Source organism: Bombus bifarius, unplaced genomic scaffold, assembly GCF_011952205.1.
Source record: "Bombus bifarius isolate JDL3187 unplaced genomic scaffold, Bbif_JDL3187 scf7180000008263, whole genome shotgun sequence".
Classification (NCBI taxonomy): Eukaryota; Metazoa; Arthropoda; class Insecta; order Hymenoptera; family Apidae; genus Bombus; species Bombus bifarius.
Genome location: NW_022884549.1, coordinates 631,060 through 656,896, shown reverse-complemented (window position 1 = coordinate 656,896; position 25,837 = coordinate 631,060). Strand labels below are relative to the sequence as shown.

The following is a 25,837-nucleotide window of genomic DNA, read 5'->3' as shown; positions in this document are numbered from 1 at the left end:
TCTAAACTCTCAAAGTTAACTAGCACAACGGTAATTAACACGGGAGAAACGCGTGGAAAATTGGACTGTACTTGCTTTGTCCGCGAATATTCTTTAACCTTATGACACGTATGTATGTAAGAGGATCGTTGATCCAATTTGATTCAGTGCCAATAATGAGGCAACCGAGGACGCAGCCACCACCGCGACCGCATAGCGCGGACTTCTTGGAGTACGAAGCTACCAGGAAGCCTCATCAGCAGATGCCACCGCAGTGCGAAGAATCGCTGAATCAACAGAGGCGTCCACAAAGGCCTAAATCGAGTTTAGACATAGTCACTCCGTCGGACGCTACCAACGACGGTTATTTCTATTCCGAGGAAAGGTAACCGATGATTTATTCCATTATACGTAGGTTGAGCCAAGTAAGCAAAGCAAAATTGTACGGAGGAACGGCCTTGAACCGTTCAATTCTACCAGACTTCTCGTTTCGGTCGTATTCGTTGAATTACGAAACGTTCGAATCGAAGAACAAGACATTACGTTCACAAGACGTTTCGATATTTCAAAGATGTCGCTTATGATACGTTCGTTTTAGATACGCGGCGCAGATGCGGCAGTCCTCGGTTTATCTCCATCAAACACCTCAGCATCATCAGCAACAAAGGAACCAATCGCTTTCCCGAGCAACAATGCCGTCGAAAGCATCGGGAATCCGCGACAGAAGCGACGAGAGTAGAATAGCAACGCTGCCGGAAGTTTCCTGCTCTGGCCTGAGGCGGACGCAACGCGAGCACGTTCATCAGCAACACGCGATACCTCACCAATCCCTTCAAAGGCACACCGAGTGAGTCACTGCTCGTCGATCTCTCTTCCAGCTTTCTACCGCCTTGACAAATGCTCCTCGATATTTTTTTTAATACGATTCCCATAGTATTATTGTCAAAGATGTTTTACGAAATGACCGGCGGAAGACGATCCGAAACAGCCATTTGGAATTTTGCAAATTTCATTTTCTATCTACGTATATTTATCTTTCGATCTAGTGTTATTAAAAGTAAAGTACCAGTGCCGATGCTTGCGAAAACCACATGGAAATTGATAATGCTCGGTATTTACGCTGTTTGCATTTCAACATGGTCCTTGCAACAATGGTGTCGCGTATCGAAGTATCTTCTATACGCTATTTGCTTTTCTGATCTGGACGAGTATGCCGTTGTTTTACGACACGAATGAATTTCCATTTTTTCTTAGTTTAATGATTCGCCGTATCGATAAGCCCTTTTCACGAATAGATGATACGTTTTTATCGAATTGGTACGAAAAACCGAAAAAATATATTTTATCACACGTATGGATAATCGACGTACAAAAATAATGTTATTTCTTGTCTAAAACAGTCTCCTACGTTACACAAAATTCCCTGAACCAAAGGCGTCGTTCGGTATCCGTGGGTCGATGAAAATGAGAACCTGTTGTCGAAAAAACGACGCGCGACTAAACGTATAAAACGTTGGAATCTTGTTGGCTGATCTAGGGTGAACAGCAACGAGGCGAAACTGAGGCGATCGTTGCGAGAGAAGAGTTACGAGTCGAGTAACCGAGAAATGTTGAGTCACATGGTCGAGGACGGAACGGTGCCGCGAAGAATTCCACGAGAGTACGAGTCGTCGATGGCGGCGGGGTGGGGCGGCAGACCGACGAGTCACACGGCCCAGGGGACTACTCACGTGGGCCAACCGTGTCACGCTCCTCACGCCGCTGCCAGACGATGGAACGAACAGCAACAGTTCTGCAGATCGGCGTCCGCGCGTCTCCCGAGGACAAGGCATCCGGCCGCCTTGGATCCCGACGACGACGACTACGACTACGGAGAACGATCTTCCGAACAGGACTCGCGGGATGGTGAACGAAAGATACAGCAGGTTGGTTCTATCGGACTTTCCTCCTTTTATCCAAACGGTCATTGTGTTTTTCATATTTTACAAAGTGCAGCGTAGCATCCGCAATTTATTAAAGTCGACGTGGAAAGTTGTCAGTTTGGTTTTCGATAAGTTACGGCTAGTTCGAAAATTACTTCTTCGTCGGAGCAAAGTATAAAATGTGAGACTGACTATGGATCTGAGAGATTAAAGTTAAAAATACGATTGAAACGCGAGTGTTTTGTAATTACGTGCAACGCGAGTTTATTCTGGAGAGGAACGTAGAGAAGAAAAGTGCTCACGTTTAGTTTTTAGCGTGTTCGAGTTGCGATACCGCTTACCATATAACCTTGGGCGATAGAAAGTAACGGAGTGGAAGTTGGAAACACCGAGTTATTGCTACGCTTTGTAGTATCCCCATTCGCTTCATTCAGTGGGATACAAAATTAATTGAAACATTCTCTCCATTGATCCTTTTTCAAAAATTTCTGATCCTTCGAAATATTTACAAATGGCAGTGAGAAGTCAGCAAAATAGCTTTGTTATACGTAAATATCTGCAAATTCGTAATACCGATTCGAGAAAACGATATCAATGAATCAGCTCTGCAATAATCTATAGCAATACTCACTTGCTATGGCAACGAAGCAACGTTTTTGTGAATCGCGTAGTAAACTATCGCCGAGATTCCAGAGAATGACCGGATGTTTGAGGAACGCTTTAGAAATTCCCAAGGGCGCTCGTATAGAGATGACTCAAATCGTTGGTTCGCTTTCCTCGGTGTAATCGTGAACCGCGTACGGTCGATTGTTTGACGGACGGAATAATTCGTAGGCCGCACAGGCACGAAAAGATGATTCATACGAAGGTGCAACCTGCACGCCGAGTACCTGCATTTATGTCACGCCGCGTTTCGTGACTCTGCTTTCACTGCGATCCGTTCGATCTTCGTCATCGTTGCGAGCACGTCGGACGTTCCTCGCTGCAAACTGATTTCCTCGTGCCCCTATTTTGTGCGTCCGACTCGAATCACTTTTATTTCTTCTCGGATCAGTCTTCCAGACTGTTATTCGGTTTTTTTTGTCGTTTCCTTTTGATCGACCGTGTAACTTGCCGATACGTTCGACTTTGATCAACGTACCATGCCTTTAGAATATTACGCAATCGATGGTCGTACAGGACGAGTTTCTGACGTTTCAGGAGTTTAGAATGCATCGGTGTACAGCTGAAAAAGTTATTTTTACAAGTACAAAATTTAAATGGCACTCCTGACATTTATAGTTGTCTCGGATAAACCTGAAAGATCAATCTTGCAAATATACGGATAAATTTAAAAGAAACATTTTTAGAAAATTCGAACGGCTAATATAGGCGAAGAAGCCTGGTGAAGTGAATAAAAATGACGTTTTATTTCAGACCAAAGGATCACGATAAGCTTCTTTACATACGAGATAATGGAATTAAATCGCATCGAGACAAAGTTATTTTTAAGTTTATAATTACCGTTCGATGCCTAGACGGAATGGCCTAGTATCGTATAGTTAACAAATATCATTGACGTCTTTTAAAAAAACAAAGTGTCATGGTGTTTAATGCTCCGTAGGAGAACGGGTTCGTAAGACACTTTTCCACAAGGTGCATGTGTTTGCAGCGCGAGGAGTCAATGAAGCGACTGCTGGAATGGAAGCAGCGAATGCTGCAATCGCCGTTAACCCGGAAGCCATCGACCTCGGTAAACAGAGGACGGGCGCAGAACGAGCTGTCCAACTATTACAAGCAGCAGGCGCTGCTCGAGCTCGCTGCTCACGAGGCCTCTGTCGCAGAGAGTCGTCACTCACGGCGAAGAGAGGACGGTCATCGGCCACATGTCCGCAGCAAGAGCACCGACGGCCGCCGGACTGTCGCCAACGTTTCGCGATACAACAGCTACTCCAGCGACGACGAAGGTAGGGACACCTCGCCTGAACTTGTTATCTGAGTTGTGGCTTCTCCGACACGGGCCGTTCCTGGGACCATTTTCCTTTCAGTACACGAATAAGCTTCTTTAGAACGTTCGATTTTACTTTGTACGTTGACTTTGTATAATTCCGTAAATTACTTTGGGACCAAATTTTACGATTAACCAGAAAAATTGTTCAGCGTGTTTCATTACCAAAATTAGGTCGTGGTGTACCTGTTGAAAGATCGTTTTAACGCTTAGTTCGCTAATTGTATCTTAAAAAATATATCGTGTTAAGAATTTTTGGACGATTTATACAAAATTTTGCATAAATATGCCCACGAACGTGCCGCGTCTATTGACTGAAAGAATTCTAAGTAGATAGTTGGACTTTACCAAGTATGATAGCAAACTCTAACCAGTATAACCGCCCTAACAAGGTCGACGCACTTACGCGTGTGCTCTGCGAAATAAACCTTAAAACGAATAAAACGCTTCTGTATTGTGTTGCACGAGTCGATAGTATCGCATTAGAGATACGTTAGCGAAGAACGAGAGGAGACGCTGATTGCGCATGAAACTAAGGATTTATATTTTTTCTACGTACCAGTTTTCGAATAAAGTGCATTGAATCAATTTGAGAGTCGAATTAATCTGTGTGTCACGAATCCTGTTACACTTTCATTAAAATTACTTTAATCATCTTCTTGAAACTAACACAAGTACGAACGCACGAACGATAAAACGAGAAAAAGAGACGCATATGTTTTAGCGACATTTCGCGATCGAGACCGAGCGGACATCGCTACTACAACGTTCGGAATTTCCTCGTCTGTGCTCTCTTATCTTTCTCTAGCTGTTCTTCTCTCTATCGCCAAGTTGCCCCTCGTCAAGGGGTTGATCAAATTTGTAGATAGCAAGAAACTTTAAGAAAGGTGAAAGGAAACCGAAAAATAGACGCAAAAAAGATAGAAAATAAATAAGCGTAAGAAAAGAGCGGAATCTGCAAACATTTTCTCCGTGGGGCTCCTTCTCTTTGCTGCTGTTGGGTCTGGGCTGACTGGTGAATGGGAACGATTAACACCTTTGGAAATTAACTAGCGAAACCGTCCGTTACGACTTAACGCTCGTACTACAGCCATACTACTTTGCAAAATGTGGGTCAGCATGGCATGTCGAGGATTATATCACTAACACTATCGTAGAGGCGTTCGATTGTGGTCGCCGTCTAACTTCCAGCTCGTAATACGTGTTTTTGTCGTCGAGCGATCGAGAACACGTCGGATCGGTTCATGGATCATTGCGAGATTGGTTTATTTTCTTCTAATGCATAAAATGCGATTACTCTTGGCTACAACTATGATATCTAATGTTACTTTTCTCGATATTTAATACAAGGATCCTGTATCCCTGTTAAATTCCGAATGATTCTCGTAACGATCAAGACCGATTCCAGCTTGCTACTTTAGCTTGAATTGTACCGACAGGGTTGGGTTGTCATTAATCACACTCGTGAGTAACGAACGTCCTCGTGTGTTTGTTTTGTAACGGACGAATCAGAGCTGGGAGATGTCCGGAGGAAGCGCACGCGTAGACCCTCGCATGCAGGAAGGAGCCCCCGCCAGCACGGAGACAATCGTTCGTCGGGAAATCCGCTTCACGATGCCATCCCCGGAAGTGGCCGCCAGAGTCAGAACGCTATTCGAGTCTCGAACGACCGACAACCGAGCCCCACCGCTACCGTTCTACCTAATCTGGGAGGAATACCCCCGGATGCCGGGTACGAGGAGGTCAGCTTCCCTCCTATACCGAGAACCGAACGTTCTCCGGAGTATCTTTCCTCCGGGCAGACGTCTACTACGAGAACCGATCGGCAAGATCACGATACCTCTTCCATCGACGAAGACAAACTCAAGAAGAAACCGTCCGGGATCCTCAAGACTTCTACGGTTTACGGTGTCGAGCAAGCCGGCAAGAATTCGAATTGCTCGACCGGATACGCGACAGACACCTGGCCTGTCCAGAAGACGGTTCAGTGGACCACCAAAAAGGAACCCGACGATTGGGATTCCAATATCGATGAGAGCAAGGTCATCAAAGAATTTTCTTATCAGTACATCAAGGAGGAGCTGGATTCGAAGAAGGAGGACAGGTCTGCGGCTAAACCGGAAACCATGAATCTGGTGCAGTGTAGGATACGATCGTTCGAGCTAAACATGGATGGTTCGAGTCCGGTGAAGGAGGTATTCGCCATGCAGGAACCACTAAAAGTGTCTCCTCTTCAAGCGACGGAAGCCCACGTCTCTAAGCTAGACTGTTCGAAAAAGACGTCGTCGATAATCCGCAGCTTCGCTCTGGGTGATTCGGATTCTCAAGATTGTAAGTACAAAAACGTCAAAGACGGCCATACCAAACAAGCGTCCACGGATAGCAACAAATCCGTGAAGGATCTGCTGGCGGATTTCGAGAGGAAGTCTCGACAGGTTCAAAGACAAGAATACGGTAGGCACCAGGAAGTGAAACACCGTGGAGTATTCAGCGACTCGGAGGCTTTGCTGTACGATACGGGCAGCGATCTGGATCAGCGTGAGAGAAACGAAGACGCGCAGAACGAGAGGACCCTACAGATCGATCAAGTTGTACCTGAGCCTATCAACGACCATAGAATGTACACCGACACGACGAAGAAGAAGGGGGACGTCTCCTTTAGACGCAAGAAAAGATCATCGTCCAAGGAGAGCGAGAGCGATCAAACCATACCTACGGAGGATCTAGACATCCTATCGAATCCCAGTTGCGCTAGGTTAAGCGTCACGGAATCTCTGTTGACTCACGGCGATCGTTTCTCCGGAGAAAGCGGTACCACGAGTCCCACCGTGAAGCAAGAGGATATCAGTCCCGAAGAACACTATCTGCCCATGACTCCTAGAAAAGCTATATTGGATCCGAACGACGACAGACCGAATCCAAAGATGATGGAGAGCCTATTTGCCAATTTGGACCACGAGGAAAGTTCGTACGTGGAGATGGCGCAGAACGGTATGACCCATTCCCTTTTGGCGCCCACCGACGAAGGTAGGAAACACGATTCCGGCGATTATTCTACCTTGGACACGCCTCACTACGAGTTCGTCTGTGTGTCCGACAACAAAATGGAGCCAGTGTACATGGAGGTGAGTCAGTTGTCGGGAAAGGAGGAACAAGACGGTGGAAAGGTGTCTCTTTCAAAGAGAAACGACGATTCGACATATTCGAGAACGACCGATCTCCCCGATATTTTAACAGCCCTCAAGTCCGATAGTTCGGACGCCGATGACGAATCCTCAAAGGATCTGGATTCGATCGACGCTCCACGGCATCCTAGGTTCAGTCTGTCGGATACTTTCAGGCCCGCCTCCTATTATTTAGGCGCTAGTAGAACCATGATCGCGGAACTGCACGATTCTTCCGACAGTGAGCTGGTATCACCCCCGCCTATTCCAACCTCCCCGCCTCCGTTGGACGATTTGGACTCTTTGGACATGCAAGAATCTTTAGAAATCAAAAAGGTGTCTCCGCAAGTAGCGGTGACGAAGGATAACACTTCGGGCAGAGACTCTCCGAAGTCGTGGAACAAACCGATGGGTCAGATCGAGACCCATAGGCCTCCGTCGAGATTTTCGGACGCTACCATCAGCTCCACTTTTAGAGACAGTAGAATATCTTTGGAGAGCGCGTCCGGAAGCGACTCGGTGGAACTGAGGATGCCCGAGGAGGAAGCGAGACACAGACAATTGAAAACCAGACCAGTCAGCGAAGTGTGCGAAGTTCTCGACAGCTTAGACGAGTTGGAGTCCCTCGGAAGCCGCTTCGACGGAGCTAGTATCGACTTGGATCAGTATCTGGAGGAACTGCAGGCTCGCGACGCCTTCAACGTCGACTTGTATGCGAAAGATCTCAGTTACAATAGCATTTACGGATTCAACGAGAACATGATGGTAGTGGACAAGCTTCAGAAGACCACCTGCCGCGATCTGTCGAGGCAAGCGAACTTGGCCTTCGATAATCTCGACCAATCTCTAAGGTACGGCGCTGCGAACAAAATGGGATCGGCGAGTAGCTTGCCTTCGATGAGAGTCTGCGACGCTCCTCCTTCTCATCAGCACTCGCAATCCTTCACCGGGGATGCTCATTACGAAAATATTTCGAGCTTTTCTCCACTGAGAAATTCACCGGCGATTCGATCGGACAACCAATCACGAGACAATTCGCACGGTCTTCAGAGAGGATCTCAAAATAATCTGCTTACGGCTTCTCATAGCAGAGACTCTAGTTACTCTCTGGCCTCTGGAGCCGCTTCGATCTCGACTTCTATGGCTTGTCAGAGACCTGCCAGCGCCCAGTCCTCCATGCACTCTCCTACGGGTTCGATGTCCTTAGGAAACCACGGGAACAGTTTGGTCGGCAACATGCTGCAAAACGCGAGTCCCTACTCCGATCTACGGTTCCAAAGTCACTCGAGGTCGGCCAGTCAGGATTCCGCTAGATACTCCATGATATCGAACCACAGGTCGTCGTCCAGTCAAGATTCCAGTCACTATCAAACTTCGACGTCTACGGTTAAGGCAAATCCCGCGCCTCAATCGTATCTGCCAGGCGAGCCACATCTACAGAGCGAGCAGTCAGGCGCTCCTTACTACTACTCCGATCTCCAAGGTAGCGTAAACGCCGTAGATACCGCCGAGTCGATGAAGCCGATCGGTCATTCTTCCAGATTGCCTCAACTAAACAATCAAAGAGACGACGCATCCGCGTTAAACAAGAGGAACGATATAGGACGTATCGTGAATCCAATTTCCAGGCAAATGCCCAGACAGATTCAAGTGGATGACATAGACGAGGCTAGGCGAATAGCAGCCGAACTCAGGAAAACTACTTGTCAACTGTTGGGCGACAACAAAGTCGATCTCGTAGACAAGAAGAACTTTTACGAAGCCGATACTCTGAGGAGGGTAAAATCTACCGATCCACTGCCTGATATCTCGTCGGCAGAGATTAGCACGAGGAATCTGTATCCGCATGGCCTTCGCGATAAGTCGAACAGCCAGTCGAACAGCCGAGACACCTTCGAGTTGGCGCTTGGAACGCAGACGTCCCATCGAAGGTCTAGGTCTTTGGAGGGCCTTTTGGACGACGTCGGGCTTCAGAATCTGGTGGAACAGAGGAACAGAAACAACCGAGTAGCAACGGTTCCGCCCACTCAGGCTGAGGAAGAAGCGCCTCAGAACATGGGCGGCATCGGTGGCGGTTCTACGTCGAACAGCTTCAACGTCGATGACCCCTGGGAGCAGGACTCCTTGTGGAGAGAAAGTCTCCGGCGAGTGAGTCTAAGAAATGCCAGGTCCCTGGACAATTTGGGCAGTCCACCAAGACCGACCATATCTAGCTCGGACTCGAAGGGACGGAACAAAATCACTCGTGGTGCCACCTACGTGAACGACAGCGTGATGTTGCGACGGGAGAATTGCTCGGAGGATTCTTCGGACAGGCCACGCGTGAAACGTCGAGCCAGCAAGGAACAAGAGAGGGACGAGATGGTCGACGATCTGACGTACGAGAGTCTGTCGATGGAGCGGATTCACGCGAGCGGGTACGTGTGGGACGCGCAAAACGAGGCTTACCGGAAAGCCACCGCCGAGGATATGGATCATTTTTTAGAGGAAGGCAACCTTCCCCCGGTTCGCTCGATCTCGGAGACAACGCGGCAGATGTCCGGGCCTGCGGCGACGTCCGCGGCGTTCGAGCTCGATCGAGAGAAGCTACGGCAATGGGATCTGCTGTCGAGCGCCTGCTTGCTCCAGGAACAGCAGCGCAGCTCAATGGCGGACTCGGGGCGAGGGTTGCCAATTGCGGAACGACCTGGAGACGTTCTCGATGCGTCGAGGAACGGTGCACCGGTGCTGAACAACGGCGCCGGCACCGGGCCGATCACGAGCGCGACGGTTGCGGCCAATCGCGATCGGGACGTCGTTTTGGAGGTGCTCGAGAAGGGCGTACAGCAGAGTACCTCGACGGCGACGGCGACGACGACGACAACGACAACAACGACGACGACGGCGGCGGAATATCTCGGGCCGAGCAACAGACAGGATTTGAACCAGGAGACTAAGGAAGCTTGTAACAGGGCTGCAGGTGAGTGGCTCCTCAAGACACCCGGTGGTGTGTTCAGGAAGTGACTGACTGGCCGTGTTCCAAAGCCTCGTCCGGCTCTCGTGCGGATTCGACCGGCCGAAGTTCTTCTCGCTCTGCTATCTCGTCGATCGGTCGAAATGCTCGATGGATTTGTTCATTACCAAATGTACCTGCGTTTTACGGTGGACTGTATAACGTTCGTTGCCACGCCAAATTTTCCTATTCTTTTGGAACCTGAACCAAGTGCCGCGCTGGACGAATACGTTTCTATTTCGCGACGTTCGATCGCGCCAACGATAAGATCGTTTCAGCGACGCTCATCGAATATTACCTGCCTTGAAAAGAATGTAATGGGATTTTGATCGTATCGCGATTATTGTCGTATCGTAATTGTAAAATAAGGGATGAAATACTTGTATTTGTTTTTGTATACCACACTGTTCGATAATTAGTTCCAATGAAATTTGTATATGAAAATGGTTCGAAAGAAAGAGGCAAATTAAATATATTTCCAGACCGGCAAACATGCAAACGAACGAAACCGATGCTACTCGTTCGGTCCAACGACCGATTCAAATTTCAAAAGAATATCACTTTTGTATTATCTACGATTAGTTGCCAAACAAGACCGCGTTCCAACTTGCATCCCACTGGTGTTCACGCTCGAAAACAAATTACACGTTGTATCGCTTGTTCGGTCGAAGTAAGGAAAAGATTACGTTGATTTGATTTGCAGATACAAACTTGGCCGATGATCGTGCGACGAATGACGTTCAAAGTAGTGCGAGTTGGAACACGGCCTGACAGATGAGTGTGCGTGAACTGATACGTGTGTGAGTGCCTCTTGCTAGCAGTCATTGTACGCCAAGGCAGAAATTACAATCCTGAGATTGCTCGAATCGTTCGATCGCTTTCTTTCTCGTCGCGGTAAAAGTACTAATTCGCCATAGAGAGGTAATTGCGAATGAACGAAATGGATTTTACCTTTGATTCTAAAGCGTTTTAACGCAAGACTCTGCTAATCTGCCGTGCGTCTTCTCGAATACAAAGTCATGCGCTGTTTATCGCGTAAAAAAATGTTTCGTGGCAAGAAAAGTATCGAACGAACGATCGATAGCTTGATGTGCCTTGTTCTCAATAGACGAAAGAATTAGAAGGAATATTATATATCAGGGTACGAACTAAGAGAATAAGATTTTAACGGCGATGTACGATTAATATGTTGTGACTCGATAATCGTACCATAATCGCAGGGATCTTGTTCACAGACATTTTTACTAACGTTAAGTTCCACTGGTGTGTATGTATATACGCGTTGAATACTCGATTTTGTTCTTTTTCTTTTTTAATACGTAGTATTAATCACAGTTTTAGCATGTAAGCGTGACTGAAAAAGGATAGAGTTCAAGTTTCTTCTTCGTCGTTACATCCTTTTAATGTATTTTATATATTTATCTCTGTGATGTCGAATCACTACAGTAAATGTCTTTTTTTTACAAAATTTGTCGTAAATCGAGTCTTCGATAAATTTAAATTTAAAGAATGAAATATATCCGATGATCCGATTATGTAAAGAAAAGACGAAACAAACTTTTTCTCGTCGGTAATGAACCGAGATACTACAGCTCTAACAATGTGAATAAAAACGGAAAAATAGAAATTATACGGAGGCAATGATTTTATCGGCATCATCCATTGAAATTGTTGCAGCTTTATATAAACGGAGTGACGCAGCATCCCGGAATTCCTGTGAGTAATTTTCTCTAGAATTTAAGGCGAAACTCACCGTTTAACGAACTTCCTAGAAAGCTCGACGATTGAAATTATTTCGCGCGGAAATTTACAAACTACGTGTCTCGATTCCATCCTATTTCTATTACGAAGAAAAGGCGAAATTTTCGGTAAATCGAGCGAAAGGATTAAAATGAAGTGATCGAGTCGTTTAAAAATCCGGTCAAAACCAATTCTACGCTCAAATTTAAATAATACTTAAATAGTTTCGGTCTTAATCCGAATTTTAAGGTTCTAACAGTACTACATTCTGTCATACGCGTCTGTCATTTGGTACAAAATACGCGTGTGTATATACAACGCGTTTATAAGTCATCGAAAACACAGAAAAATTAAGAAAGAAGGAGAGAAAGCGAAGGAGGAGAAATAAGAAAGAGAAACGAGCGAACGAAATAACCGTAAAATATCCGAGACCACGAAAGGGTCCAGCGATCCGTGTCGAAGATTTAAATCAGACAGAACGGAACGCACACGAAGGCGTGAGCGTACGAACTCGCGCAAGAAGTTTGGATAACGGTCGGTAGAAGCTGGAGGAGAGGTCGAACGGTTGCCTTGGTACTCGGCGAGTTCTTAATAAGTACGTTCACCTTCGGTGGCTGGGTGAACACCCAAAACACGATGGTTTAAAGCGGCGAACCGGCTGCATACTGGGCACAGGAGAAAAAGAAGAAAGAAGAGTCGCTGCTCGACTCGGTTGTTCGCCGTTATCGAAACGGGTTCAAGCGTGGTCCGGGCAAGCGAAGGTCGCGAGGGAAGGGGCAACAGATGGAAAGGACATCTATAGCGTCAGAGTCAGAGACCGCTTCTGTTTCGACTGCCGGATAATCCGTGCGGATTCGATCGAATTCGCCGCTCTCAACGCGAAATAATTGCGCTGGGCTGGAGGGTTCGCCTGGTGGGTACCACGCCGGCTAGAAATCATCGAAAAGCACGACCACCCGCGAACGTTGAACGGTGACTGATTTCCGCGCGTTTGTTGCACCGATAGCGACGACGCTGATGTAAAGCGTTCATTTCGCGCACGTGACAATGGTATTGTGTCGTGTGCGATGCTGCACTGCAGATTTAAAGAGGTTAAATCGTACGGAATTTTAGGCTACTCGCGCGTTAAACAGCGGCTGGTTGTAGTTTTTCTCCAAGTCTTCTAGTTCGTTTATGTATGGGAAAACGATGCATTCGAATCGTCCTATTTGCATCGGCAATTCGGACAAACTGAATAGAAGTTACCTCGAACGCATAAAGTTCGAACTTTTAATAAACTCTATGTTTCTTACGTAAAAAACGATATATATATGTCGGAGATGAAAGAACACCGGAGTCTGTAACTGAACAATTGTAGTTATTCAATCCGATTGTAATTGTTCGAGAGTTGTGATAATGAGCTTGGGCTCGAGGCGACAGTCAGTCGCCGAACGTAGCCGCGGTCACGGGATGAACGCTTTGCCTAGCAAAGGTATGGAGTAATTCTATAGCTCTCCTTAAAGGAAATATTAGTGGGGACACGCGACAGTAAACATTCCAACGGTTTCTGTCCCGTGGCTCGCCACACGCAGACCCTATTCTTCGAGTAAGATGATTGCCAGATGTCGATGCGTCTCCGCAGTACATGTTCGGCTAGCCCGAGGGCCCGTTATAAATCTTAAGGTTTAGTTAACTAAAGTCCTTCAAACAGACAAACAGTCTTTGTCCCAACTACGGGAAGATAGGGGAGACATATTTTTCAACGAGCGCGGTCTCCCACTAGCAACTTTCCCTCGAGGGTGGCTAGCATCTTTTTCTAACCATCGATATGGAGATTGACCAATTAGCAGCAACGTCAATTTCCCTTACTTTCTGAACGAAGGCTTTTCTCGACGAATCCGATGATCTCGTATCCTTAGACACACCCCATTATAGTTTTCCTCTGTGGCATCATCGGGACGGGAAAGGCACTCTCGTTCGCGATCTCACTGATGAAAGGAGTAACCCTTTACGACCAGTGAATATCACGCATCCGACTTAGATTTTGTGAGTACGTTCATCTATCATCCCGTCGACCGCGGATTCGTTATTGAACCTAGGATCATTGTCATTAGTTTCTCGAGTGCCTAACTACCACGGTTACTTGTCCGGCTCTATAATAATCGTATTTGCACTAGTCAGTGTCTTCTCTATTGCATAACGACAACGTGTAACCCAAACGAAGATTCGTTTCACGCCCCTAACCCTAATTCTAATGTCCGCTCCGACATATATATATATTATCTACTTTGTCCATCGTAATGTTTTTACCTATAAAGTAATTTGAAGGAAAACGAGTATGTTATTTTTTTCTGACAAGGCAGTCGATAGGAAATCTCATTTTATTAGACCGCCCGAGAACAACACCTCTATCGTTATTTTCCTACCTTCCCTATACTACGAGTGCCAATGTTGTACGTCCAATGCACGAACCCGATAAGCTGGCACGATAAAGATAAAAATGGAAAGCTTCGTACGAAAGTATAATTACTTCGTAGCTTTTATAAATATATTTTTTACATTACTGATTAATCGTTGGAAATATGTGTGCCACAACATATCTGTCCTTAGAGAGAGAACCAGTTGCAAATTAGGTCATTTTCGCACAGGTTGTTCTCGTTCCGAAGGTTTTCGCTACTATTTTACGCGGCGCAAAGTCATATCCGTTTCATAGTGTTGAACAGGCGATAACAAGGACAGATTACTCGACGATATCGTAATCGTTGGACGACCGGTCGGCTCGGGAGACCTTTTCGAATCGCGTTTACAATCTCCGCGCAACGGAGCTGACATTTCGCAGGCATCAGCAGAGATGACCGCGACCACAACCATGCCATAAACGTGGCTGCTCGGCGCACCAGGAGTACAACGCTAATGCTAAGCGCGTTAAACGCGTTGTCGTTGTCGTTGTCGTTGTCGTTGTCGCTGTCGTCGTACGTTGCACTTTGTCGCGAGTTCAATAGCACGAACAATCGATGAACGTAATAACCAAGTATCTTTCTTCCGACCGAACCGTACTTTCTACTCCGACGAAGAACAACTATCCCGTATCGGCCAAGTTTAAAATACTCGTTTTCTTAATGCTTAATGAATTTTTCCGCGCGATAAGCGTATCTTGCTAAGTCGATTAAATCGACGTTGACACAGATTCGATCGTGGCACTTCGGATATCGATCATCGATGGCCAGAAACGTCTTGAAATATCGACGAGTGCCTGGGCTGAGGCTTTTTAATCCATCAATCCGCAGGATTCACGTCGGTTTTTACCGGATCCATTCTTCTAGCTGTCCATTCGCGGCAAAATGTTTCAGTTTCGCCTACTTCGGCGTATTAGGCGCGTTTCGAGCGAGGGTACTTCTCGATACGTTACAGAATATTTTATTAGCGCGCTGCACGTCCCCGTCAACGTCAGCCTCTCCGTGTTTGACAACACTTCGATCGCTCCGTTCGTTTCGCATTATCCTTCGTATGCGTTGTACCTTTTTGCCTATCGAAAATATCCATTAATTTCGCGACATTTTAAACAACACTGTCCACCTTGAATATCTCATATAGTTTTCCTCTATATTACGCCGAGTTTATTTTTCATTGTTTTTGATTGTTTCTTCCGATCGAACAATCTACTTAATTACGACCAGAGACGGTCGATGTTGGCCGCGTTTGTGTTTCTTCTTATCGACGGAACTCTTTTAAACGTGCTTCTGCCGTTAGAAGAAACTATGAAATTACCGTAGTATCCAGGTCATCCGTTACGAAATAAATCTTTCGACGACTATTTCGTATCGCATACGACTTTTGATCTTGTTTCACGGTTTCTCGGTTATTTTCTGAATTACCGTTCGCCGCGACGGATGTTCTTCGTCGAAGCGATTTCTGTTCTGTCAAGGAAGAAACGAAGAATGTCGTACATGAACCATAATCGGTAAATGACAAATAGATACGAAGGATCGGAACGAGAACAAAAATGGACGAGGCGCGGTTGGAAACGTTCCCTCGGTTCGCGTCACTACGTGAACATTCCGGATGTATCGTCGTGCGACGAATTTAGTCGGCTTACGAGCGTTCCGCTCTTGATCGTAATAACGAGCGGGACGAGTTTTCGGACAACTATTCGATCGTTAATATTGCTCGGTTTACGCGTTGATTAAAAGTATATTTAACGAAAAGTTTTTCCCTTTGTATCCTGATTTCAGAGGAAAGTTTACTTTATTCGATACGATCATACGGTACTCGAATTTAGACTACGTTCAGACATCTTGAATAACATGGAAAAATTCTAATACAATATAAACCAGCGTTAACAACAAGATCGATATATCAAACGCATAGATAGTAATAATCAACGTACTGCGTAATATTATTATCCGAATGGAACAACAGCATCGGATGTGTCGATCCAGCCAAATGCCTCTCCTTACGCACAGCCAACGACAACAAAAACCAACAGTCGTCGGCTAGTCTCGCAGTTCCTCTCTTTCAGACCAGGCACTACCCCATCGTCTAGTTATTCCAAGCACAATCGAATCCACGCACGACGCACAATTATCAAGCGGACAGCCAACAGCAGCAGCGACGGCGAAACGGCGACGGTGACGGTGACGGTGACGGCGATGGCGGTGGCAACGGCAGCAGCAGACCGGTAAACAATCGAAATATCAGGACTTTTATTCGCCGTGAAAAGCTGCCGCCCTTCCCAGCCATTGAAACCCAGTTGGAATACCTAGTGTGAGGTAAACAAAAGAGAGGCTGCCGGAGAAGGCCTAGCACACAGACTCTCCGCCTGCGATTAGGTATTGGGAATTGGAGCGGTCCTTGAATCGACGCCGAGGACGGGACGGAATGCACGCGAGCCACATACACGGGCAGATCGGACCAGAGGCCGCACACGACACGACACTCGCCACTCAGTCAGTCAGCCGATGCCGTTCCGGACGGCACCACGCGCCATTCTCTCGCCTCGCTACTCCAATCGACTCTCCATGTCGATCGAGATCTCTCGCGAGCTTCACCGCATTCTACGAAGTTCAGTTTCGCGTAATTCTCTCTTTATTCTTTGCCATCTTCTTCCTCCGCAGGATTTTTCCTTTTGGAACAGTTTAGAGGTAGTTTTGTGAGTTCCGAGAACCTTGCCTTTTGGCAATCTGTGAACGTTGGCAGGCTTTCCAACAGGTATATACGAAGAGTTTTGGAATTTTCCTGATTCTTTTTCGAAAACAGTAAGAGATCGTCTTTCTCTTTAAAGTTTCATTTTCCTGTGTGCTATGATTATCGAGTAGACATAAATAATTTCTGTGGTAAATTTGTTATCTAAACGTCGATCTAAACCTAGACCTTCGTAAAAATTTCATCCTTCCGCTTTGATGCGATCAGAGCGACACTATGTCGGTTAAAAGCGACGTAATTATCGAAATCATTGAAATACGCGTATGATGGAAATGTTGGGCCCGAGGAATGTTACGTTTCGTTTAGAATTTCGGTAAAACAGATTGGAAAGCGCTGAAAATGCAACTGAATCGGGATTATTTACAGAGTATCGATGAAACGCCTTCGAACAACGTCGGCAACGTTTACGAGTAACTAACGATGCATTTGAACGACGAACGTTAAACCGCCTGAATTCCGTTTTTTAAAAACTATACCAGCGACGTCGCAAATTTTATTCCGATCACCGATCGATTTTAATCGCGATTTGATTCAAGTTTAGATGAAATATAAGAAAGTGGAAATTAATTTCAACGGTCGGAGAGTGAAATTCTCTTTTCTCGTACATTGCTCATCTTTTAAGAATATTCTATTCGCTGCAGAGTTTTAATATATTCCGAATTTGGGTCTCTCAAGATACCAGCGCGGTTAATTTGCCAAAACTCGTTTCTTTCTTTTCTTAGAGTTACCTGGCATCGTCCGTTGCGATCATTAGCCAGCGACCTACAGTTTTGCTGGATTGCAGTTTTAAATCTTAGACCTGCTAGCACAGGTGAACGTTAGTGTTTAAACAAGTGTCTGCTTGTTCCTTTTAAGTTGGACGAATGGAATTTTTTATATATCTTTATATATTCCTGCGGAATGAAACAACCAAAACGAACGATGTTCTTCTATCATCTAAAATGCTATAATTATTAAGTCCAAAGTTCTTGTACGAAAACTTTAACGTTGAACTGAAAGAAGTGCGCGATATTCGTTGCCAGCTTTAACAGAACTTTAAACTTTAAACGTTCGAGGAATTCCTAAGGATGAAGAAATTAAAAAGATAAAAAAAAGTTTGAGTTTAAACATCTAATAGGAAAAATTAACTAAAAAGAGAAACATCCTTTCTTTATATATTTGAAAGTTATATTTGAAAAGAAGAAACTAAACAACGTGAAGTTTCAAAGAGTTCAATAACAACGGGATACAATGAGAAAATTGGACGAAGATCAGACGAAGATTAGACGTGTCAACGAGGGAGGAGGAATTTCGTGCAATAAACTCGTCGCCAAAGAATCATTCGTGGCTAGGGGATCGCAGCGTGATAAAACGAGGAAGGAAGTTAAAAAGTTCTTCCGCGAAATTATATTGAATCTCTGGGAGAGAGGTCAGCGAACTCCGGCACGCGTAACAACGTAACAACGTAACAAGCGTTGTAGGCGCACGCACGACTTTGATCGATGAGTCGATTAAGATTTGCAACCCATTATACTCGGAGATGCTTAATTTCGATTCGACGCGCGCGTGCGCTTGCTCTTGTGCAGTATGAACGAGTAGAACGCTATTAGAAAACGTTCTTGTCACAAAGCGAATTATGCTGGCATCGATTCTCTGTTTTTCCCTCGTTGCTCCTTAGATATTTAGGTATTTTTTGTTAGCGGAGCGAATCTGATATTCGTTTAGTAATCTTGACGGATTTTTCGATTTTAACGTGTATCGGGATTTCAAACAACAGACTTCGGAGTTTCAATCTATTACGAAGTAAAATTTCCGGGCTGAAATTATTTACGGAATAACGGGACGGCTTGGAAACTAAGATTAGAAATCTGTTTCAAACTGCAATGCTCGCGCATTCGCTTTTAAAATATTCAAATAAAGGAAAATGTCCATTTTCATTACCTTCTTTGCAATTAATGCGATTAATAAATGTTGTTCCTAGTCTATCTTCCGTTGAGGTTTATTTTACCAAATTTATTGAGAATTTTGCTATCTACGACACGGGGAATTTGTGAAAATATCCGATATGGACAAATTATTTGCGTCGTTAAGCGATATAAACAGTGATACCGATATAACTCCACGTAAAGACAGCCATTTAACTTTTTGAATCATCGTGCGATATATTTTCTATTCGTAGATAGCCTAAGAACGAAGATGTCGAATTTACTCAAGTCGATTATTTCGTGTCCAAGAAATGCGTTTACGCGTTTTACACGAATTGTATTTAAAGATATCAAAAGGTCGAGACGTGACGTAGGAGAGAATGTAAATTAGTAAGCTACGACTCTTAAGAACGTTCGAATATATTTTTAACGCCTGGCGGGTATCGGTTGCGCGCGTGATGCACAAAGTTCAACGACAACGCGCAAACAATGCGTAAACGTCCAACGATTAACTATCGAGCAACAAACAAAACCAACCTTAGAGTACATAATTTCGATTAGAAGATCGATTTACAACCGCCGCGCATTCCGATGTGGAAACGGCCAATAGCAGATTCGGATAAAAAGGTTCTCTAACGTAGAAACGTCGGATAGACGACGTTCTGTTCGGAATGATCGTAACACGGATGCAAGTCGGGGCAGGAGCTTTCACGCGGTATCGTTAAACGGTCTAATTTATTGAACCAATATCTTAGCCCAATATTTGAGCAGCGTTTTCTCGCTTTTGGACGTTACGATTCATGGCACATACACACGCACGGCGTACAGGATCGTTCGATGTATCGTTATTCCGGTCGATTGGTTCCAAGTATTTCGAACACGTTCGCTGAAAGTCAGCTTTCGCGTCAAACCTCGCCAAGAATGCGACGAATACGGTTTCCAGACCATGAGAAAAGTCGGGTTGTCGATAACAAGGATTAGGTGCACCCGACGTATCGTGTAAATTATCCGCGAAACGCGTAAACAATAGAGTTTACAACCAACGAGCGTTCTGTCCGAACGCGAGGAAGTGGCGCTTTTTTCACGGTACCGCAATGATCGCTAGCGAGATCGTAAAAGTTACGAGCTCTGTACTTTCGGTGGATTTTATTGGGAGGTACCTTCGATTAATTTTACGGTCGACGCTGGATGCTGGCTGCCGAGAGCTCGATTACCACTAGCCTGATTCTTTCTTTTGGCTTATATTCGTATAAATCGTTAAGAATCGAAATTGAAAGTCGACCCTTGGTTTCAGAATTTGCACGCTGGCTTATCTTGGTTAACCGAGATCGATATGTCACATTTTTTTAGGCGAATTTATCCACTTTATAATCTTGTTACAATAATACGCGATACAAACTATCACGCGGAGTTCCGTATTTCTTCGCACCGATTGCGAGACTGTTCACGGAAAACGCAATTTTCCGAAGAGATTGAAACCATCTTAACGGAAACAAGAAGTTAGTTGAGAAGAAACGGGTAAACCACCCGTTTCTTAGTTTTGATCTTTACACGTATGTCAATAACGCGATGTTGGTAGATTTGCTGTTCCCGACAGGCTGGCGATTAGCGGTGACATGACCTATATTACACCTAAATTGATCTGCGTCCTTTGTAATTAGTATCGAAACTCTACCATATAGCTTTTCTACAGTCGCGTTATGATGTCCTTGTCAGTTCGTATTTAACGATTCATGCACTGAAAATAGTATATTCGATTAATAAGAATTATTCGATGAAAGTTTTTACAGATATAAACGGCCGACGTTTGACCCGTATCTGACAAATATCGTACTTACAGGAAAGTTTAGCGAAGAATTAGCCTTGTTGCGATTACGAACTTGTACAAGGAGCGTGAAGTTGGCGAAGAAAAGGCCACGCAGATCGATGGTACAAATACTTTTGGAAAGGAAGCGGAAAACTCGAACATTCGGACGATTTATTCGCCTTCGCGAGTTTCCTTACTTCTTGCAGCGTTACCTCGCTGGTTACGCAAATATTTTACAAGCGGAAAATTATCGAGATACTCTCGCGAACGAAATTTCTTTCGAGAATATATCGTTGTTCTTCTTTCGAAAGTTGTTCGAGATATTTTCGGCCCGGCCGAAATTTACCTGCTGTTTCTTCCTCGAATCTTCTATCCCCTTGTCGTTGGGAGATTAGTGGCTCGCCACCGGTTTTACTACAAAATCGAGTTACAACGGCGAAACTTAATCAAGAGATTTTCCTTTTAGCCAGCTGCACGCTGTAATCTTTCGAGCGCTATTCCTCGAGTCGTTCTTCCAAACAGAGGTAACGTAAATCGACCGAAAATTAGTATCAAGCGGATTCTCAATATGCGTATATCTTCTAACGTCTAAAGAAACGTCACGTTCCTTTACCAACATTTCAAACAAAAAATTACTAGAATTTTCGTAGTACTTGGTAATATTTTCACATATACGAGTTAGATACTGTATTAATACGATCACGTACTTGTCCAAGGCCTCGATAATCAGTCATCTAAAACTGGAAACGAAGGACGGTCGATTTTCGCGATCGATCGACATCCACGATAGAACGAGCGGTGTGGATCGTGAGAAGTGAAACAAAGGAAAGGACGAATTTTCGAAGCTTCTCAGATCGAAGCTCGTTAAGTCCGTTTGGCGGTAGATGGACCGTGTTTTCCCGTGCAAACAGACCCATGTGCTTCCCCGACAAGAAAGAACGAGGAAGACGGAACGAAGAGCATCGCGGAGAAATCGCGTGACGAACTCATGACACGCGCGTGGCCACGTATCGCGTACTCGGCGTACTGTGCCCTGGAATCCGTGACGACGCGATCGAACGCGACCTTCTTCGTCTTGAATGCGTGCCGGAGTGTCGCCAACCAAGCGTGGACTCGAAGGAAAATGGGTGGAAAAGTCGGTCTGATTTGCGGTAGCTGCTGGTCCGGAAAGTACAGTATGTATACTACGATTTTACACATATCTAACGATATGCGATGTGTATATGTACGTGGTTTATCGTTTTTATCGAAAAATTGTTGTCTTATTGGTGCACAAGATGAAGCGACGGAAAATTAATTCTCGTGAATCGTTACACACTCGTGACACGCTTCCTTCCCTCTTATCCCCGTTTCCCCGTTATCTCCGTTCACGCTCCATACGGGTGAAAACAAATTAACTTGAAAGAACTCGTACAACAAGATAGGTATACATACGGTGACGCATCGCGGCTAGGGATTACGACCCAGTCGTAAATTCGATTACATGTTTCGAACCACGGAATAATAATAACTTGGTAAACAGGTTAACGGATAACAGTTCGAACCTCCATCACACGTGCAGGAAGCATCGGAATTCCAAATTCATTTGCATTAGTCTTATCGGGAGATACGTTTTCGAAGACCAGGTTCAAAGTCCTTTTCTATCTACTAGTTTCGATACTCGAAACTTGTTTCCGTTTCACAGATGAATTTTAAATTCACTCGCTTCGTATCTCTTCTAGGGGTGTTATTCAAAGATCACGGTACTGCTTGGCATATGAAAATACGTAGGTGTAAAAATTCAAGAGAAAATACGTCTTGAAACGAACGCTGAATGTTAATTCCAGCTCAGTATCGCAAGTGCTTCCTCGACGATCTTCTATTAGAACGTACCTACTAAAATCACCTTTTCTGTATAAGTTACTTCAGCCCACGTTACAGCGACGCGGTGGAAAATTTTCCGATCGAACTTCAATGCCCGTAGAAGACTAATTTTCCCCAGAGTTGAAAACGATCCGTTCAAGAAGATTCCCCGTTACGCGAAAAGGAAGCGCATCTCACGCAAGATGCGAAAAGAAAAGGCCGATTCACAGCCCGAAGCAACGGGTTAATGGATCGCGAAAAAACAGAACGACTCGCATGGTCGTCGCAGCTGGACTATTTTCGATTGATCAGGCCGGTAAGGATTGGTCGTACGCGGGCATGCCGCCAAAATGACTGTTGCTCGGAGCCGGTCTCGCTGGGACGAGCAACGATCCAAGTCAGACTGGGGATCCATACGTTCCGCGATCACCCGAGGCCATGGCGCGATGCTCGTTTATCGGATTTCCAGCACCGTCCCGTGAACGATGCACAACCGTTTCTCTGTCCCTTTACTTTGAGTACCGTTATTTTCGTCATAGCACTTTCGATAATTTTGTTCATCGTCGACGTTCTGTACCGTGAACGTTGAGTCGGGCGGAAACGTATGGGCCAATATTTTTTATATCGTTTTTATATCGATAAAGATGCAACGCTAAACGTTGCACGAAAATTGAGATTAATCGCACGTAAATATACGTAGGTCGAGCATAACGGATTAGCACCTACGTTCTAATGACCGTTAGCCATGAATCTTTCATAATTTTCTATTTTTTTTTTTTTTTATCAACAGCTGACCGTGGCGCGATCTTTTACTGCCTCGTTGGTCGCTGATAAATTTGGTAGGTTCTTTTCGTAATTTAGTCATAATTACTATTTACTAAATAGCTAAATAAACTAGCTTTAAAACTACAAAGTTGATTATTATCGATAATCTCGTTATATCGAACCAAATAGCTCGTAAAGCGTAATTATATTTGATCGCTACTTGCTTATCAATTGCTGCTTGTCAAACGCTTAAAATGTAATATCTCCGTATCGTCGTTCGCGCAAATGTTCCATATTATTTCAGTTAAATGGAATTATTTTTCTATTTTCGATAGAACTTCTTTTCTACAAGAGAAAACCAACTTTAAATTCAGATTCGAAGCAACGAGACAAAAAAATCTTTGCAACAGTTTTGCGTGGTATCGAGTTCGCGGTTAAATTAATTTTCATAGAAAACAAAGGCTCACGACTCGTTCGTTCTTGTACGATTAATCGAAGAAACGAGCTGTTTCCCGTGCCTATAATTATGTCAGGTAGAAAACAATCGTTAGTATTCGTCGAAACGAATAATTTTCACGAGCGACGAATTCGTATCAAAAGCTCGAAGAAAACCAGGCGTCGCGACTGCTAAAACACCGAAGAACACGAATTCGGCTTATGAACCGTTAAGAAACGTGATTTTACATGCTCGTAAGCTGCATGATGTAGAACCATGCTGCCCTGTGAGTACCGTTATTCTGCTCGTGGTACTCGCTCGCTTGCCCACCGCCGTTCATTACATAATCCTTACGGATCGTAACGTCGTTTCTGATTTTTCGACACCGTGGCCTGGATCCTGAATCGCGTCCTGGATTCTAACGCACTTCGCACCACTGTTCTTTAAAAACGCGATGCTCTAATAGTATCTTGGAATTGTCACACGTCGAGTCGTAATTGATTTTATCGATCGTGACAAATATTCTCGATAGTTCTCGTCGACCGTCGTGACGATCGCTTAGCAGCGTAGAAAGCTAAAAACGTAGAAAGTTTGTAGTTGCGATTGTTACCAACGAATTTCGAATTCCACGAATGACTATCTTTTCGGTAAACAAAGTATGGTATACAGAATACGCGTAAAGCAAGGAACAACCGGTTAACACTTTCCCAGTGTCGAGACAAAACTTTCTCGCAGTAATTTATGATCTCACGGCGACTAATAGGCCTGTTGTCCTGGAGATCATCGTATATCGAAAGCCACGTTTTCGGATACCTCGGGATAAGAGAGATCTTCTTTATTATTATTATTATTATTATTATATATTGATATACCCGTTTGTGACACCGACTAGTTTACGGAAGCTAAAGAGCGTGAAGTTAGGCAGCTAGTAAGATCGATACGATTTACAAAAGCTCGAGTATGGAAACCTTAAAAGTATTTGCAAATCTGGCAGATAAATTTAACAATGTGGAAAACTGTTAGCCTTGACGCGGATCCGGTTGACGGGGTCGCAGGTAGCATGCTTGTAAATTATACCTAAGAAAGCTCGTACAAACCTACCTAAACGATCTTAAATGCGTAAGAGTTAATGAACGCCAAGAACTGTCGGTAATGTACGAAGCCATTAATCATTTTGAAGAAAAAGATCAAGTCCGCCGCTGTCCTACGAGAATCAAAAGATTTAAGATTCGAGCTACGCAAGGTCGGCGTGTAGCTGTGGTCCGTAATATCCATTCCGCGTCCCTACTTGGAAGCGGTAAATTTGAGAAACTTGCTTTGCACTGTCTCCGGTAACTGTCTGTACATCACCTGATCCAGTGACCGCATTACCGAAGCGTATTCTAACGCGACCTAAAGCGGCTTAACGAGTGGACGTTGCCAAATTCCACGGCGCATCGTTTGATAAAACCTAGCGTCTTGTGTGACTCTCTTTCGATGTATCGAAAATGAGGCGCGAAGTCTAACAGAGACGTGGAACGGCCAGACTATGATCAAACAATGTAGTAACATTTGTTATCTCGTTCCAGAGATCAAGCTGAACTTCGAAGCAACTCTGGATGCATAAAATTACCTTAAAAGTTTTGATATCACCTACAAGTGATAGAGATCGACGGTATTTCAGAACGTATGGAAGATCGTCGATAAAAAGTATAAATAATGAATGTAAGCGTTTAATACAGATCGTCGATTCGAATATGGTGCTCGTCACCGCCAAGATAGCCCGCTATCCGCGATAACGATGGATCTCCAGAGCCCATCGAAGATAATTTCTTAATGGGTACGGAATGCGCCCAAACTGCAAACGCGAAATACTTTCCGAAAATCAACGTGTACAGCATCGACTTGATTATGCCGTTCGAAAGTATCAAATGCGAAATGGCAATAAGCCACGAGATCAGTAACCATGGATAACGATAATTCGGCGATTGAAACCTTGTCAGCGGCATCCGCTCGCAATGTGTAAGTAAAGAAAGGATCGACTTAATCGGTAAATAATATTAACTCTCGCTTCCATAGAACGAGGTGTTTGTTCCGTGTTCGAGTGAGTCGATGGCGAGGGGAAAAGATTAGTCGAGA

The 25,837-nt window shown here is 44.7% G+C and overlaps 1 protein-coding gene across 12 annotated transcripts in view; it reads left to right on the top strand.

The window, feature by feature from the left end:
• Positions 1-25,837, top strand: part of LOC117211891 — a 193,575-nt gene that overhangs the window by 124,964 nt on the left and 42,774 nt on the right. For all 12 annotated transcript variants that reach the window (XR_004488368.1, XM_033456188.1, XM_033456185.1 and 9 more), the window contains 5 exons: positions 148-364; positions 578-826; positions 1,517-1,904; positions 3,553-3,847; positions 5,401-10,011. Coding sequence is in view for 11 of the 12 variants with exons in the window: in XM_033456188.1 (XP_033312079.1) it covers positions 148-364; positions 578-826; positions 1,517-1,904; positions 3,553-3,847; positions 5,401-10,011 (5,760 nt within the window). In the remaining variant the exon portion in view is untranslated. The remainder of the gene's footprint in view (positions 1-147; positions 365-577; positions 827-1,516; positions 1,905-3,552; positions 3,848-5,400; positions 10,012-25,837) is intronic.